Below are 13,771 nucleotides of genomic sequence, written 5' to 3'. Positions count from 1 at the left end.
GAGAATGGTGTCAGGAATCCAAGATGGGGGGCGAGGTGTGCACATGCTCCAGGGGAGGCTTTGCTCCTTGGCCCCCTCAGCCATTAGAGCAAGGAAAGGTGGGCATGCAAGTGCTCCTCTGCTTTCTCTCCCATCACTGATTCTGTCTATAACCACCTGTATCTGTGTTCAGCTCAACCTTAATCTGTGCTGAAGCTTCCAGATCTAATCCGTCACCTCCTGACTGGTTCCAGCCTCCTCCCTTGGCTTATCTGTGGCTTCCTTGGCAAGGGTGAGAAAACTGGCTCTCACCGTGGCTTTGTTTCATTGTTGGGTTCCAGCGCAGTGGTTGAAAGGTTGTTAAGCTGGATCCCTGGGGGAGGGCCCTTAGCTCTCACACGTCTACGCGTACTGTGTTCTGCCTTGACTTTCCCGGACTCCGCCCTCAGACTCCCGCCTCCACAAGTGAGGCTGTTTCTTATGTCTGTGGTGTGTTTAGACGCTTCTGTCCCAGTTCGCCCTTCCATCCCGGGATTTCCCTCGCTTTCCCTGCCGCCCCCCCCACAACCTCCCCAGTGATATTTGTCTTAATGGCATGCATGAAGGGTTCCTCTTGTGCTGTGGAGTTCTCTGGGTTTCTGACAAACACTTAGAGGTCTCATTTTTACCATCACAGTATCCTACAGACTGATTTCGCCATCCTGAGTAACCCCCCGTGCTTTACCTGTTCAACCCCCACCCCCCCATCGCAAATCCTTGTCAACTGCTATTGACGCGGTCTCTCCAGCTTCGTCTTTTCCAGAATGTCCTGTGACCAGAATCACAGCGTGTAGGTTTCCTACAGGCTTCCTTCTGTCACTTAGCCATGTGCATTTAAGGGTCATCCCTGTCTTTTTGTGGCTTGACAGCTCATTACTTTTCACCGCTGAACCACATTCCATGGTGTCCGCGTACCCACCGCCCTTCATGGACTCAGCGCTCCTGAAGGAGGACACCTTCCGTGCCTCCAGAGTTTGGTGACTCTTCATCGTGGCCAACGAAGCTTCTGTAAACATGCCTGTGCAGATTTTCAAATCTCTTGGATAAATATCTGGAGGTCCTTCCCCTTTATACAGAGTCAGTGCCCTCTGAAAGTAGACTAGTTCTGGTGCTGAGCTGCCCCTACATGGACTTGCTTTTTTTTTTTTTTCTTCTCTGTTTATGAGTGGTAAGCACGGCCACCTGCGTTGCTGAGATTTGTTTTTTTTTTTTAATTCTGGGAGGTTATAATGGGAAAGTAGGGTGATGATGTGATTTGGAGCAGCTCTGGGGAAGTCAGGCCTTAGCTGAGCTTCGAGGATCCCTCCATGAACAGGAGCATAATGTGATGCTTGGAGCTCCTCTCCCCTTGGGGGTGACAGAAGGCCTGCAGCCCTGGGGAGTTTCCTGCAGCTGAGCCCTTCACCCTGTTGTGACTCAGAGGAGGGGCTGGCCCACCCGTGGCCCTTTTAGGTGTTCAGGTCACATTGGGGTGGCAGTCCTGTTCTACAGGCAGGTGGGTTGTGCACTCTGGTTACCAAGTCACCCGCAGGAAGAGACCCCAGCCCCAGGCTCAGCGTGGTCCACCTTCCCTCCTGGTTTCAGTGATCTTAGGAGGTGGGATTTTCCACTGTAGGATGAGCAAAGTGAGGCTGAGAAGGTAGAATGGTGAAAGTTAGCATTAAATTGAACCCAGCACTCCTGATGTCCATGCTTTTCAGTCTGTCACCCCAGGGCATCTCTGGAGGGAAGCACAATGTGGGGAGGACATGTGCGCTGCTGGAGGGGCTGGAGTGGTGTGCCCCCGAGCTCCCTGGGGACCTATGGCCACATGGGAAGCACAGTAGGAAGGGGGCGCTTCCTCGGCACGTGAAAGGCAGAGCCTTGCCCAGATGCTCAGGGCTCTTTCTGGGTGCTAGGCCGGGGCTGGCTGATTCAGCCTTCGGCTGTGTTCATCCTGGAAACTGTCGAACTTGTAAAACCCGACAAGTAGAATCGCTGGTCTCCCTGTCACTCAGGTGCTGGAATCATCAGGCTTTTGCAGTTTCTGCTTTCTCTGTTGTCTCATAGTTTATTTTTTATTTATACCTTTACTTTTTCGGCTAGAGTATTTCAGAACAACATGGCTGAGGACGGTTTACCTGCTGGTAAGATCTCTCTGACCTGTGTGCCATCTCTCCTTTGTTTGGATGGATTTCTCACCATTGCGTGTCCCGTGGTTGTGGCGTGACCAATATTTGTATTGTCCCGATCCTCTCTATACCTTTTTCCGGGTCCTTCGCAAGTATTAACTTGTTCATTCCTTATATAGAGCTTATAAAGTAGGTGTTCTTTTTTCTAAATTTCAAAGATATTTAAGAATTAAGGTTTTTTTTTTTTTTTTTTTCCAATAGAGATTTTTGATTGGGAAATGATGAAACCAAAGTGCAGAGAGGTTGAGTAACGTGCCCTGAGTCATGCTGCTAGAAGTGGTGTAGCCGGCCTTCAGACCCAGGCCCCGTGGTTTCATAACCCTGGGCTCTTAATTGCCACCTTGTGCTAGAAATAGGGTTAATGCAAATGCCATCACTGTTGCCTGTTCCCCGGTACTGTTGAGATACAGGAAGGAAAAAATAAATTCTTGGCCTCCAGATGCCCCTAGTATGGCAGGAAGAAGAACCTAGAAGCCAGTAGCTCTAGCCCAGAGGGTAAATGCTGTGTAGCAGTTGTGTGCGATGGGAAGGACCATGCGGGACGACTTGGGGGAGTCAGGGTTGGCCTCACAGGGGATGGGACCCTGGAGCTCAGGTCAGAAGGATGGACGAAGGGCAGGGAAGTCCAGGCCAAGGTGACACCCTGGGTCTCGAGGGGAGAGCACAGGGCCGGCTGGGGAGGCAGGCCTGTGGCATTGGACTCTACAGGCCACAAGACCATGAAGGCACCTCCTTGCCTGCAAGAAAGCTTTGACTTTGTCCTGCCGCTCCTGGGGAGCTACTCACGCGTTGTAAGCAGATGCGAACGCTGTGAGGTGTGCGTGGTCCAGAGCCCTCTCCAGGGACAGAGCAGAGGCTAGATGGAGAGGAGACGAAGACTAGCCACTGTATCGTTCCTGCTGGCAGGAAATGCGGGGCCCCCAGAGCCCTGGTGGGTGGGATCGAGAGACTGGATCTGAGGGTGAGGGCCCGGGGGTCCTGACTATGCCTGGGGTCGTCTGCACTCGCGAATGATGGGGTTGCCTTGGAAAGCAGTGGCATTTGTAACATCAAATCTTCACTAAGGAGCTGATCGCTTAGAAAATGGTCCTGTGGCACCTGAGTGGTGCGGTCAACGGAGCACCCAACTCTTGATTTCAGCTCAGGTCACGATCTCAGGGTTGTGAGATTGAGCCCCGCGTGAGGCTCTGGCTCAGTATGGAGTCCCTCCTTCTCTCTCTGCCCCTCAACACTGGGTTCTCTTTCTCTCTGTAAAATAAATAAATCTTTATAAATAAATAAAATGGTCCTAATAACAAATGTGCCCAAGGTGACCCTAGTGCTTCATGCTTTTATATCCTCTCCTACCAAGATTATGTCGTTTTATAGAAGGCTCTTTGGAATGAGAGCTTCTCCTGAAGGCTTCAAAGAATTGCCGTGTCTGAGAGGTCACATGAAAAGGGACGGCGGACAGTGTGGAGGAGCTGAATGACCCCTAGCTTACAGCCAGAAAGAAAATGGGGGCTTCAGTCCTTTAGTTGCCGGGAACCGAATTCTGCCAACAACAGGGAGCTTCAGTCCTTTAGTTGCCGGGAACCGAATTCTGCCAACAACAGGGAGCTTGGAAGAGGACCCGGAGTCCACAGTGGAACACAGCCTGGGCCACACCATGATAGCAGTTTATGGGACCCTGAGCAGAGGACTCAAGCTGGGTCCAGAGGAACAGGGAGAAAATAAACGTGGTTTCTTATGAACCCCAAAGTTTGTGCTAATTTGTCATGAAGCAATAAAAAGCAAAAACCATCCCCCATTCAGTTTCCTCTCCTCTGTTCTCCATCCCCAGGGTCTGTCAGCCCCGGTTTTCTTCAATGCAAATTCCATGCAAATGCATTTCAAAGTGAAATTGCAAATCTTCCGAAGATGTCGGTTTCCAGATAGTCAATAAAAAGGTTGCCGGAGAACTGTTCAAACCACTCTCCAGACAAACGAGAAATGGGCAGGGTTAGATCTGTTCATAATTGGCGAGAGAAATAACCAGCATGCTGACAAGAAACAGGCTTCAAAGGAGGATTTGAATATCTTTGAATACAAAGAAACACCTTCGAGAAAATGTAAGCCCTTAAATAATTTTTGCAAAGATTATCCACGTACAGTAGTATGTGTACAAGTCAGAGGTGGAGGATGGCGTCCTGGTGTGTAGACCTGTCAGAACAAAGAAGAATGTACAACAATAAGTCAGGACTCCACTCTTACTCCAGTTTAAGAATTCAGAATTCAGTGTAACCTAAATGTTCCATGTTTCACGTAGTGTCTTATATTTTAAATAAGCTCATCTACGTAATTTTTACTTCTTTTTGAAAGATTAAATCTTGGTGAGCTCTTTTATTATTTGTTTTCCCTGTTTTCTGTGCAGATTTGGTTCTTGTTTTGGGGGGTCTGGAATAGGACCAGCTGACCCGGATGACCTGACGTCACGGAGGGCCTTGTGTTTTGGGGGATTGTGGTAATCTGAGCCCCTCACACTAGCCGGGTTATCCGAGGATGGATTTTGGCGTTCTCATTTCTGGGAAGGAACCCAGAACGTCCAGTTTATTCCATCTGTGGCTTATGAGCCGCCGAGAGCTCTGACACACCATGGTTTATGTTTAGTACCTTCCTCAAGTGCACGCAGCGTGTTTTTTTGGTGATGGCCTGACGCGGGTGGCCCTCACGAAGGACTCTGGAGAACGCGTGGATAGAAATGAAAAAGTCCTTGCTTCCCATCGATGTTGGGCTTGTATTTTTCACGTTGTTCCCATCACCTTTTAGGCTTTCAGTCTCAGAGCTGTGGAGCCAGATGGGTTGGGAGCCACCAGCCTTCCTCTTTGACTAGCCAAGGAAGCCAGGGCCGAGGGAGATGAGAAGTCAGGGCCGTGTTCGTCACTTGCTGGCCCAGAATGAGCTCACTTATTAGCACCAGTCTTCACTGCTAGCTACAGAGCAGCCAGTCATAGGGTCTGCTGTCTGACGGGGTGCTTGGCTGCTGATCCTCACGTGGCATTGGGTCTCTCCAGTTGGATGCGGTGCTGTCAGGTCAGATGTCCCTTGCTGCTGATGAGTGGAGCTGGGATTTGAGCCCCACTTTTCCTGACTCCAGGACCTCTTTCCATATTGTGGGGTTTCCCAGCAAGCGTCCTCTCTGCTCTCCCAGCACCATGTCCAGTAGGGGAGGCAAGGTCCCCATAGGATGCCTGTGGAGAGCCTGGCCGCCATGTTTCCCCCTACAGCTCCCTGAGCCTGACTGAGGCACGCAGCTGGGGTGACATGAAGGCTGCAGCCTTGTTCCCTGTGCAACGGTGGACCGCAGGCCCACAGCTCTTGAGGAGTCACGATAGTCTCTCTTACTTTCTATTGCTGCTGTAATAAATTTCCACAGGTTTAATGAGTCTGTGTAAATCTATGCTTCTACAGCTTTCTGTCAGAAGTCAGACATGGGTCTCACTGAGCTCACATAAAGGTGTCTGCAGGGTCGTGTCCCTTCTGGAGGGGAATCCGTTTCCTTGCCTTTTCCACCTTCTAGAGGCTCTGCTGGTGTTTACCAGCTCAGGGCCCCTTCCTCTCTGTATACTCACTCCTCAGACCGTTCTTCCACAGAAGCTCCTCTGATTCTCCTCTCCTGCCTCCCTCTGCCATCTTTTTAAAGATTTTATTTATTTATTTGACAGAGATCACAAGTAGGCATAGAGGCAGGCGGTGGGGGGGGAGCAGACTCCCCGTTGAGCAGAGAGCCCAATGGGGGGGCTCGATCCCAGGACCCGGGGACCATGACTCGAGCTGAAGGCAGAGGCTTAACCCACTGAGCCACCCAGGTGCCCCTCCCTCTGCCATCTTTAAGGACCTTTGTGATTACTTGGGGCTGTAAGATCATCCAGGATAATCTCTCCAGAGAAGGATTCTTTTTTTTTTAAGTAGTTATTTATTTTCGAGTGAGAGCATGCTCCTGTGGGTGGGGGAGGGGCAGAGGGCGAGGATCTGCAGGCTGACTCCCCGCTGAGCGCAGAACCGACGTGGGGCTTGAGCTCACTGAGATCGTCACCCTGAGATCATAACTGGAGCCGAAACCAAGAGTCAGACAAGCTTAGCTGACTGAGCCACCCAGGTGCCCCTGAAGGGCTCTTGGTGTGATCACGTCTCCCAAGAACCTCAGCTGGGTCAAGTAACATATCCATGTGTTCTGGGGATCAGGCTGTGGACGTCCTCGTTGGGGGGTGGGCGGGGCGCTGTCCTTCCTCTCCCAGTCTCTGCGTGGTGACACTAGTTGGCAGCTTGTGTTCATTTTATGCTAAACTGATTCCACCGTACTTCCCAGAACCTGTTGCTTTCATGAATTGCTCTTGTCTTCTGGTCGATGACTTGGCGGCTCGAAGAGCTATAGAGTTTGGATGGGGGTGATGGAACAGCCACGTGGGTGAGGGGCTGGACTGCTTCCTCCGTGCTGGGCTCTGATGTCACCTGCTCTGCGTACCGGGACCGCACGCCCCAACTGCACAGACTTCTGCCTCTGAGCCTCCAGACGTCTGGGCATCCTCCCCTCTGTCCCAGTGCCACTAGAAGCACTAGGAAGGAGATTATAATGTAATCTCTTTTTCTTTCTTTCTTTTTTTTTTTTTTTTTTAAAGATTTCATTTATTTGACAGCGACAGTAAGAGAGGAAACACAAGCACAGGAGAGGGAGAGGGAGACGCAGGCTTCCCGATGAGCAGGGAGCTCGGTGCGGCACTCGATTCCAGGGCCCTGGGATCGCGACCTGAGCTGAAGGCAGCCGCTTAATCAACTGGGCCACCCAGGCACCCCTATAATGTATTTTCTAGTGACAACTTTGTACCTAGACACAGTGTAAAAGCTGAAATAACAACGAGGCATGTCACGGGACGTGTGACGAAGGACTTAGAAAAGCTTATTCATGCAGCTTCTAGAAAGAGTTCCTGTGCACCACCTCCCTTCTCTAGAATCAGATTTCAGTTCTGAACCTTGGGCTGACACGTCCTGTCTCCTCTTCCAGGAGACAGTGAGGCTCTGACGTTGTTCCGGAGATTCGCTATGAGTGCGTCCCAAAAGAGGCTGAGTCCTATGATAAGCTCTGCCTGGGACCAGAAAAGCAAGTTCTTTGCTTCTCCTTCCATAGTTGTTTTGCTGAACTCTCTCTGTGTGTGTGTGTGTGTGTGTGTGTGTGTGTGTGTGTGTAGCAGATATATATGTATAATTTGCAAATGTTAAGCTAACACTGGTAATTATAGCATCAAGATACGGCAGTCCTGGTCGGATGGGTCTCTATCTGGCACCATTTGTTTCAGATCTCGGGAAACACGCAGTGAAACGGCGTTCTGGCGGGCACTGTGGTATAATGTGTGTCTTTGGGCAGAAATCTTAATGTCACTGTGCTTGTGTCTGAGCTGTTGTGATTGTCTCCCACAGATGAGTGTTTAAACCCTGTGTGATGTTTCCACAGTGCATTATTTTAAAATAATAACCCCTATTCTCTTTGATGGGAAGCCTGTTTCACATTTACTGTATCAAAGTGTTTTAAAAGATGAGGGGGAAACAAAAAGGCATACAGAGCTTGCCAATGATCCCACTGGCCAGAAATAGCCATTGCAAAGCTTTTTGGTATATATCTTACAGGATGTAATTTTAACAAAAAAGGAATATTTTTAACAAAAAGATCTTATGTAGAAGGTTTAGCCATCTTTTTGTCGCTTAATATTTCATAAGATTGCTTCATGGCATTAATCCTTTACAGCATTGTATTTTTTTCTTTTTCTTTTTTTTAGAATTTTATTAGGGAGCATGTGCAAGCAGAAGGAGGGGCAGAAGGAGTGGGAGAAACAGGCTCTCCACTGAGCAGGGGGCCCTATGTAGGGCTTGATCCCAGGACCTGGAGATCATGACCTGAGCTGAAGGCAGATGCTTAACCCACTGAACCACCCAGGTGTTGCTACGGCATTGTTTTAATGGCAAATATATTTGCTTTCTCGTAAAAGGATCTAGCATAATTATTTAACCAGGACCATGTTGCTTGACATTTAGCTTCTTTCTAGTTTCTTTTTTTTTCTTTAAGATTTTATTTATTTATTTGACAGCAAAAGAGACCATGAGAGAGGGAACATAGGCAGGGGGAGCGGGAGAGGGAGAAGCAGACTTCCTGCTGAGCAGGGAGCTCGATGTGGGGCTTGACCCCAGGGCCCTGAACCGAAGGCGGATGCTGAATGACTGAGCCACCCAGGCGCCCCTTGTTTCCGGTTTCTCATACCTCCCTTGCAGTACCTTGCAGTTCTCCCACTGAATGCACTCAGAACAATTCCTTTAGAAGAAATTACTAAATGGAATTGTACTCAAGGTATGTAAAATTTTAAGCCTTTAGGTACTTATGTTGCCAAATTGTCCCTCCCTACCCCACCCCACCCTGCGGCATCACACCTTTTGAATGTAAGAGTGTGCTGGGTTCGCTGTCACTCTGTCCAGCCTGCTGAGGAATGGTACGGATCCGTGAAGCCAGTTGGCGAGAGGACCTTGATAGTTCATGGAAACATCTCGGGTGGTGAGCTGGAATCTGATTCAGAGTGGCCTTGCTGTGGCAGCAGGTGTCCAGAGCCCGTGACCTCTTGTCTGTTGCCCTGATTGAGAATTTCCCGGTAGGCAGGCAGCCCCTGCCCTGGCCTCCCTAAACGCTCTCGTCTCTTTGTGTGTCTTGGTGACTTCGAAACAGATGTGCTGGACTCCGTGGCTACTGGTTTTGCCTCTTCACACCCTGAACCTGGGGAGGAGGGAGCCAGGGCCCAGACCGCCCGGCCCCTCCCGCCACGCCCCCCCCCCCCCCCCCATGAAGCTTTGGACCCCTCTTTGTCTGACATGCTCTAACGGAACCCTCCGCCCGCTCTCCTGTGGCCGAGGATGGGGCCAGGAGTTTGGGAGAGAAGCAGCTCAAGGCACAGACCGTTTCGTACTTAAGGAGAACGCAAAGCCAGAACGCGGCCCCGTGTACAAAGAGCCTTCCGTGCCACTTGATGGGCTGGACAGAAAGCCGGCTGTGTGAGCCGTGCTTGATGCAGCTACACTCCTGCGCGGAGGTCGGAGCTAAGAAGGCATCTGGAGGAGTTTCCGGGGTCACAGAAACACGGTGGCATACCATCTTGTTGTCCTCCTCCACGGCTAGCATTCTTACTTTGAGGAGGCCTCTTGCGGCAGAGAGAACACTTAGCTCCCCAAACTCAACCCGCCTAATTGCCCACGGATGGCTTTCCCACCTGCCTGGTGGAGAAAGGGGTTGGACCCTTCAAAATTGGGACGGACTCATTCCTCCTTAAGATCTCAGTAGGAACAGCCTCTGGTCAAACGGCATGCTGGAGTCTTCAGATAAAAGATGTTATTTTGGGGGCACCTGGGTGGCTCAGTGGGTTAAAGCCTCTGCCTTCAACTCAGGTCATGATCCCAGGGTCCTGGGATTGAGCCCTGCATCGGGCTCTCTGCTCAGTGGGGAGCCTGCTTCCCTCTCTCTCTGCCTGCCTCTCTGCCTACTTGTGATCTGTCAAATGAATAAATAAAATCTTAAAAAAAAAAAAAGATGCCATTTTGCATAAGCAAATGATGCCCTTTGCAGTCATTTTGCAAATTAGGGTGGCCCGTTGGGAAGCGGGCTTGGTATTCTGTTCCACAAACTTGTTCTCCGTGAGAATTCTTCCCTGATTTCTGTTGCTGGAGTTGGGCCCATATGCAGTCTCTTTATGGGCCGTTTTCAGGATGCTTGATTAATGCGCTACCATTAATGTCCCTTATAAGACCTGGACCACTGGCTTTATTGAAATGGGATTTTTCGCGTGCAGGCATGCCGCTCCTGTTTGCCACGTGGCCCAAGACTCAAGTCTGGCAAACGCTGAGAACAGCTGGAGTGCGTCAGCATCGGTGCAGGAGCGCGATCTGGCTGGCACTGTTGAATCTTCGGGAAAGGCGGCAGAGGGGGGCTGGAGATAGACTGCGCTGTGGTCCTACCCTGTGTCATTCCCAGAAGTATAGTACGTTTCGTTGAACAATCCCAGTGAGAGAAGTGTTTTCATTTTTCATCAAATTTTCAACAGTTGGCTAATACTAAGATTATGTCAGTGTGTTCCACAAATATATCGAACTTGGATTTGTATCCCCGTCTGTGTTGTGATATTTATATCCCGCCATTTTGCCTTACAATAGGGAGTCTAGGAGTGCTCTTTCCCATATTGGCTGTGTTCGGTATTAATAACCACCCAGAATTATCACTTGAAGCTGCCATTATAAAAAGCAAAAATATCTAGGCAGACTTTATTCAAAATGTGGAAAAAGTTTAAGGTGCTCCTTTAGTTCTGCTACCAAGTTATTACGGAAAACCTGGCGTCTTTTTGTCAGTGATCTGCCAGTTTGTAAGCAGCTAGTGTTCTAGAATTTCCATGCCAAAGTGCCCACCTTTGTGTGCAGAGCCAGACTCCTCCTCCTCAGAGAAGAGGACTGCGCCCGTGGTTTCAGCAAATACTCATTTCATCAGCGAACGTTGGCGTGCCATTACCTGATGATGTTCTAGGCCCCGGGGGACCGGTGGGTGAGGGCTCTAGTCTTCATGGAGCTGATGCTGACGTGGGGAACACGGGTTACAGGGCAAGGACGTAAGGAACAAGGTAAGGTCAGGGAGTGGTTAAGGCCTGTGAGGAAAGCAGAATGGTGTGACCGAGGGTGAGGCAAGGGCAGGAGGGCCGGCCTGCTTTGGAGCGGGGCCGGCAGACCCGAGGGAGCTTGGGTGTTGGCCACGAGCCAGCCTTGCCGAGATTTGTTCATGGCTGAGGGATCAGCGCACGCAAGACTGGAAGGCGGGCATGAGCTTAGCTTCTTCCAGCAGCGGGGGGAATGTTCACGTGGAGTGTGAGGTGCAGAGAGGGGCGGGCCTGGATCGTGAAGGAACGTCGAGGCCGCGGCCGGTAGGGAGCCTCCCACCATTTATGATCCGGACCTGCATATCGACACTGGATGAGATGCCGTGGAGCTTGACCTCCTGTGGTTACTACAGAGATAATGTGGCTTTGGTGGTACCCGGGCCCTGTTTTCAGCCCTTCCCCGGCCAGGCGCGCACTGAACAGGATCTGTCCATGTCTCTCCTGTGCTGGTGGCGCCCCCCAGCTCTGGTGTCATGCGCCAGCCTTTCTGCTTGGATGGAGTCGTCAAGCCCAGGGTCCCTCTCTCCTCTGAACACACATCAGGACCTGGTAAGATGCTGGTGGCTGTGAGCACGGCAGTGGAAGAGGGCTGTCATGCTAGGCTGAGCCTTGTTAAGCTCTTTGGAATACGGTGTCTGTCTCTGGAACCCAGGGAGACTCTCTGTTGCGTTGCTTTTCTGGGGGCCGGAATGAGGAGGGGCCCTGACAGAGGTGTTGCCCCACCAAGACCGTCCACCTCCCCGTAGCCACACCTGTCCACATCAACATCATTTAATAAAGCCGCTTTTCTCTTGGCCTCAGTTTGACTATCCGAGCAATCCAGTGTGAACTCATCACCTACCCTGTTCACACCACACCGCGCAGGTTGAAACCGCACCTGAGTGGGAGAGACCAGAGGGACCGGTGCTACCCCGGGGATGCTTCTGCCCCTGCCCTCGGCTTCCACCTGCTAACCTGTGCCCCTGGGTGTTGTCATGGCTCCTCCGTGAGCACGCTTCCTCGGGGAGTCTTTCCTGCTTCTAAGTGTGTCCCTCATAGCGCCCTGCGGTGCCGGAGTCTTGTGGGACAGCCACTCAGCTCCTTTCTGTTTCCATAAAGGCTCCATCAGCCATTTCGAGGTTCTGCCCCCAGCTGCTGGCTCTGGCAGGACAGACCGTGGGAGGAGACAGACTCCTGAGCCTCCCAAGGACTCTTCCTTTGTATACTTTGATTTACTGAGTTGCTTAAGGATCCGTGTTTGGGCTGGCAGAGGGAGATAAGAGATTCCAGAAATTCTTGCTTTCTCCCCCACGGCTGGCTAAATTCCCTTCCTTTTCCTCCTCCGTGAGAGAGGCCTGGGGCAGAGAGAGCAGAGTTCAGACTGGTCCTGTCATTGCCCTCTCTCGGGGTTGGCCACTAACTCTCGGTCCTGCTGACCCGTTGGCCCGTTAATTTTAATAATTGTCGTTCCTGTGGGGCGCCTGGGTGTCTCAGTGGGTTAAGCCTCTACCTTCGGCTCAGGTCATCATCTCAGGGTTCTGGGATCAAGCCCTGCATCGGGCTCTCTGCTCAGCCGGAAGCCTGCTTCCCCCTCTCTGCCTGCCTCTGCCGACTTGTGATCTCTCTCTGTCAAATAAATAAGTAAAATTAAAAAAAAAAAATTGCTGCTGATGTTACAGTTACACCATTCATTTGGCTGAGGCCTTACTCTGTTGATTGAGAACCAGATGACGTGGGCCAAGGTGCTCGTCTGCATCCTGGGGTGGGGCTGGTGTTCAACTAGGAGGTCCACTTGTGCTCAGGTAGGAGGTGGTGGTCCTTTCTCAGGGAAGGGAACTCTTTGGGGTTTTCAGTCAATGACCATCTCTTTGGCTTCCCAGCCCTATATCCTGGATCACTGGAATGGTCTAGAATGGTGAGTCCCGAAGTGTGGTCCCCAGACTGGCAGCATCAGGCTCACTTGGGAATACAGAGAAATGCAGAGTGTCAGGTCCCACCCAAGAACTACAGAGCCAGGAACTCCGGGGTTAAGGCCAGTAATATGCTTTCGCAAGCCTTCCAGGTGATTCTGAAGCAGAATGATCTGGACCATCAAGTGGGACATTCTCTGGGATTTTTCAGGGTTGATCTCTGATTCTGGTGTGAACCTTGATGCTCTTAAGGTGGTTCTGTTGAACTGGCAAAGGTTTCAGGAATGGTTTGTGGTTTGGTTATGTGATTAAACCAAGAACATGTGGTTTGGTTTTGGTGATTCGCTGGTTGGAAGGAAGGCTTTTTGAGCCAGCACAAGACCGGGTGGGTCAGGCTTGGAGTTGAAGTGGGACAATGGGTGAAGGGGCAGTTACAGATGGTGAATTCAGAATAAGGGGTACAGGGAACACTTGTGTTGGGGAACTGGGCTGAGAGGCTTGATGGCTGCCTTCACGCCCGCGGAAAGTATGTCCCTCCTGCCCCCGTCATGTGGCTGCGGGCCAAGGCTTCTCTGGTCTATGCCTCGGTGGGTAATACACATTTGCTTATAGGATTCTGCTTCTCTGTGCTTCCACTGATGGCCAGTCCCCTTCTGATGGGGGTATGAGTAAACATAGATACAGATTTTAAAATAACCTAATCTGGTTATAGTCCGGTTTACCAGTCTGGGTACCTTTCTCTGTTGGGTGATTTTTCATCTTTCTGTGTGACTCTGATGTGTGTTTGAATTTTAAGCTCAGCTGGAGACCTGGCGTACCTGTTGCCACCTTCTTGCGGGACAGGAGGTATCCCCACTCCCTTTCTATACATACCGACCACGGAAGAGACCGGAGCTCGTGTCGAGCCCAGTCTCCTGATTGCGGCCAGACCCTGTCACGTCCCTCTCTGACCCCCTGGTGAAGGGTTAGGGTGGGTGTGCTCGTGTGCCAGGATCCCACAGGC

General features: G+C 51.0%; 1 protein-coding gene across 5 annotated transcripts in view; it reads left to right on the top strand.

Moving 5' to 3' along the window:
* The window catches only part of NOS1AP (nitric oxide synthase 1 adaptor protein), a 263,224-nt gene that overhangs the window by 90,160 nt on the left and 159,293 nt on the right, over positions 1-13,771 (top strand). Inside the window, exon 1 of one of the 5 annotated variants that reach the window (XM_059146123.1) lies at positions 10,675-11,428. The exons of the other annotated variants lie outside the window; for them this stretch is intronic. Within the exon in view, the coding sequence (XP_059002106.1) occupies positions 11,042-11,428 (387 nt within the window). The 5' untranslated portion in view covers positions 10,675-11,041. Of the gene's footprint in view, positions 1-10,674; positions 11,429-13,771 lie in introns of those variants that run through there. 5 annotated transcript variants of the gene reach the window in all.

Source organism: Mustela lutreola, chromosome 14, assembly GCF_030435805.1.
Source record: "Mustela lutreola isolate mMusLut2 chromosome 14, mMusLut2.pri, whole genome shotgun sequence".
In the NCBI taxonomy this organism is placed as follows: domain Eukaryota; kingdom Metazoa; phylum Chordata; class Mammalia; order Carnivora; family Mustelidae; genus Mustela; species Mustela lutreola.
This window is presented reverse-complemented; position numbering and strand designations above follow the sequence as displayed.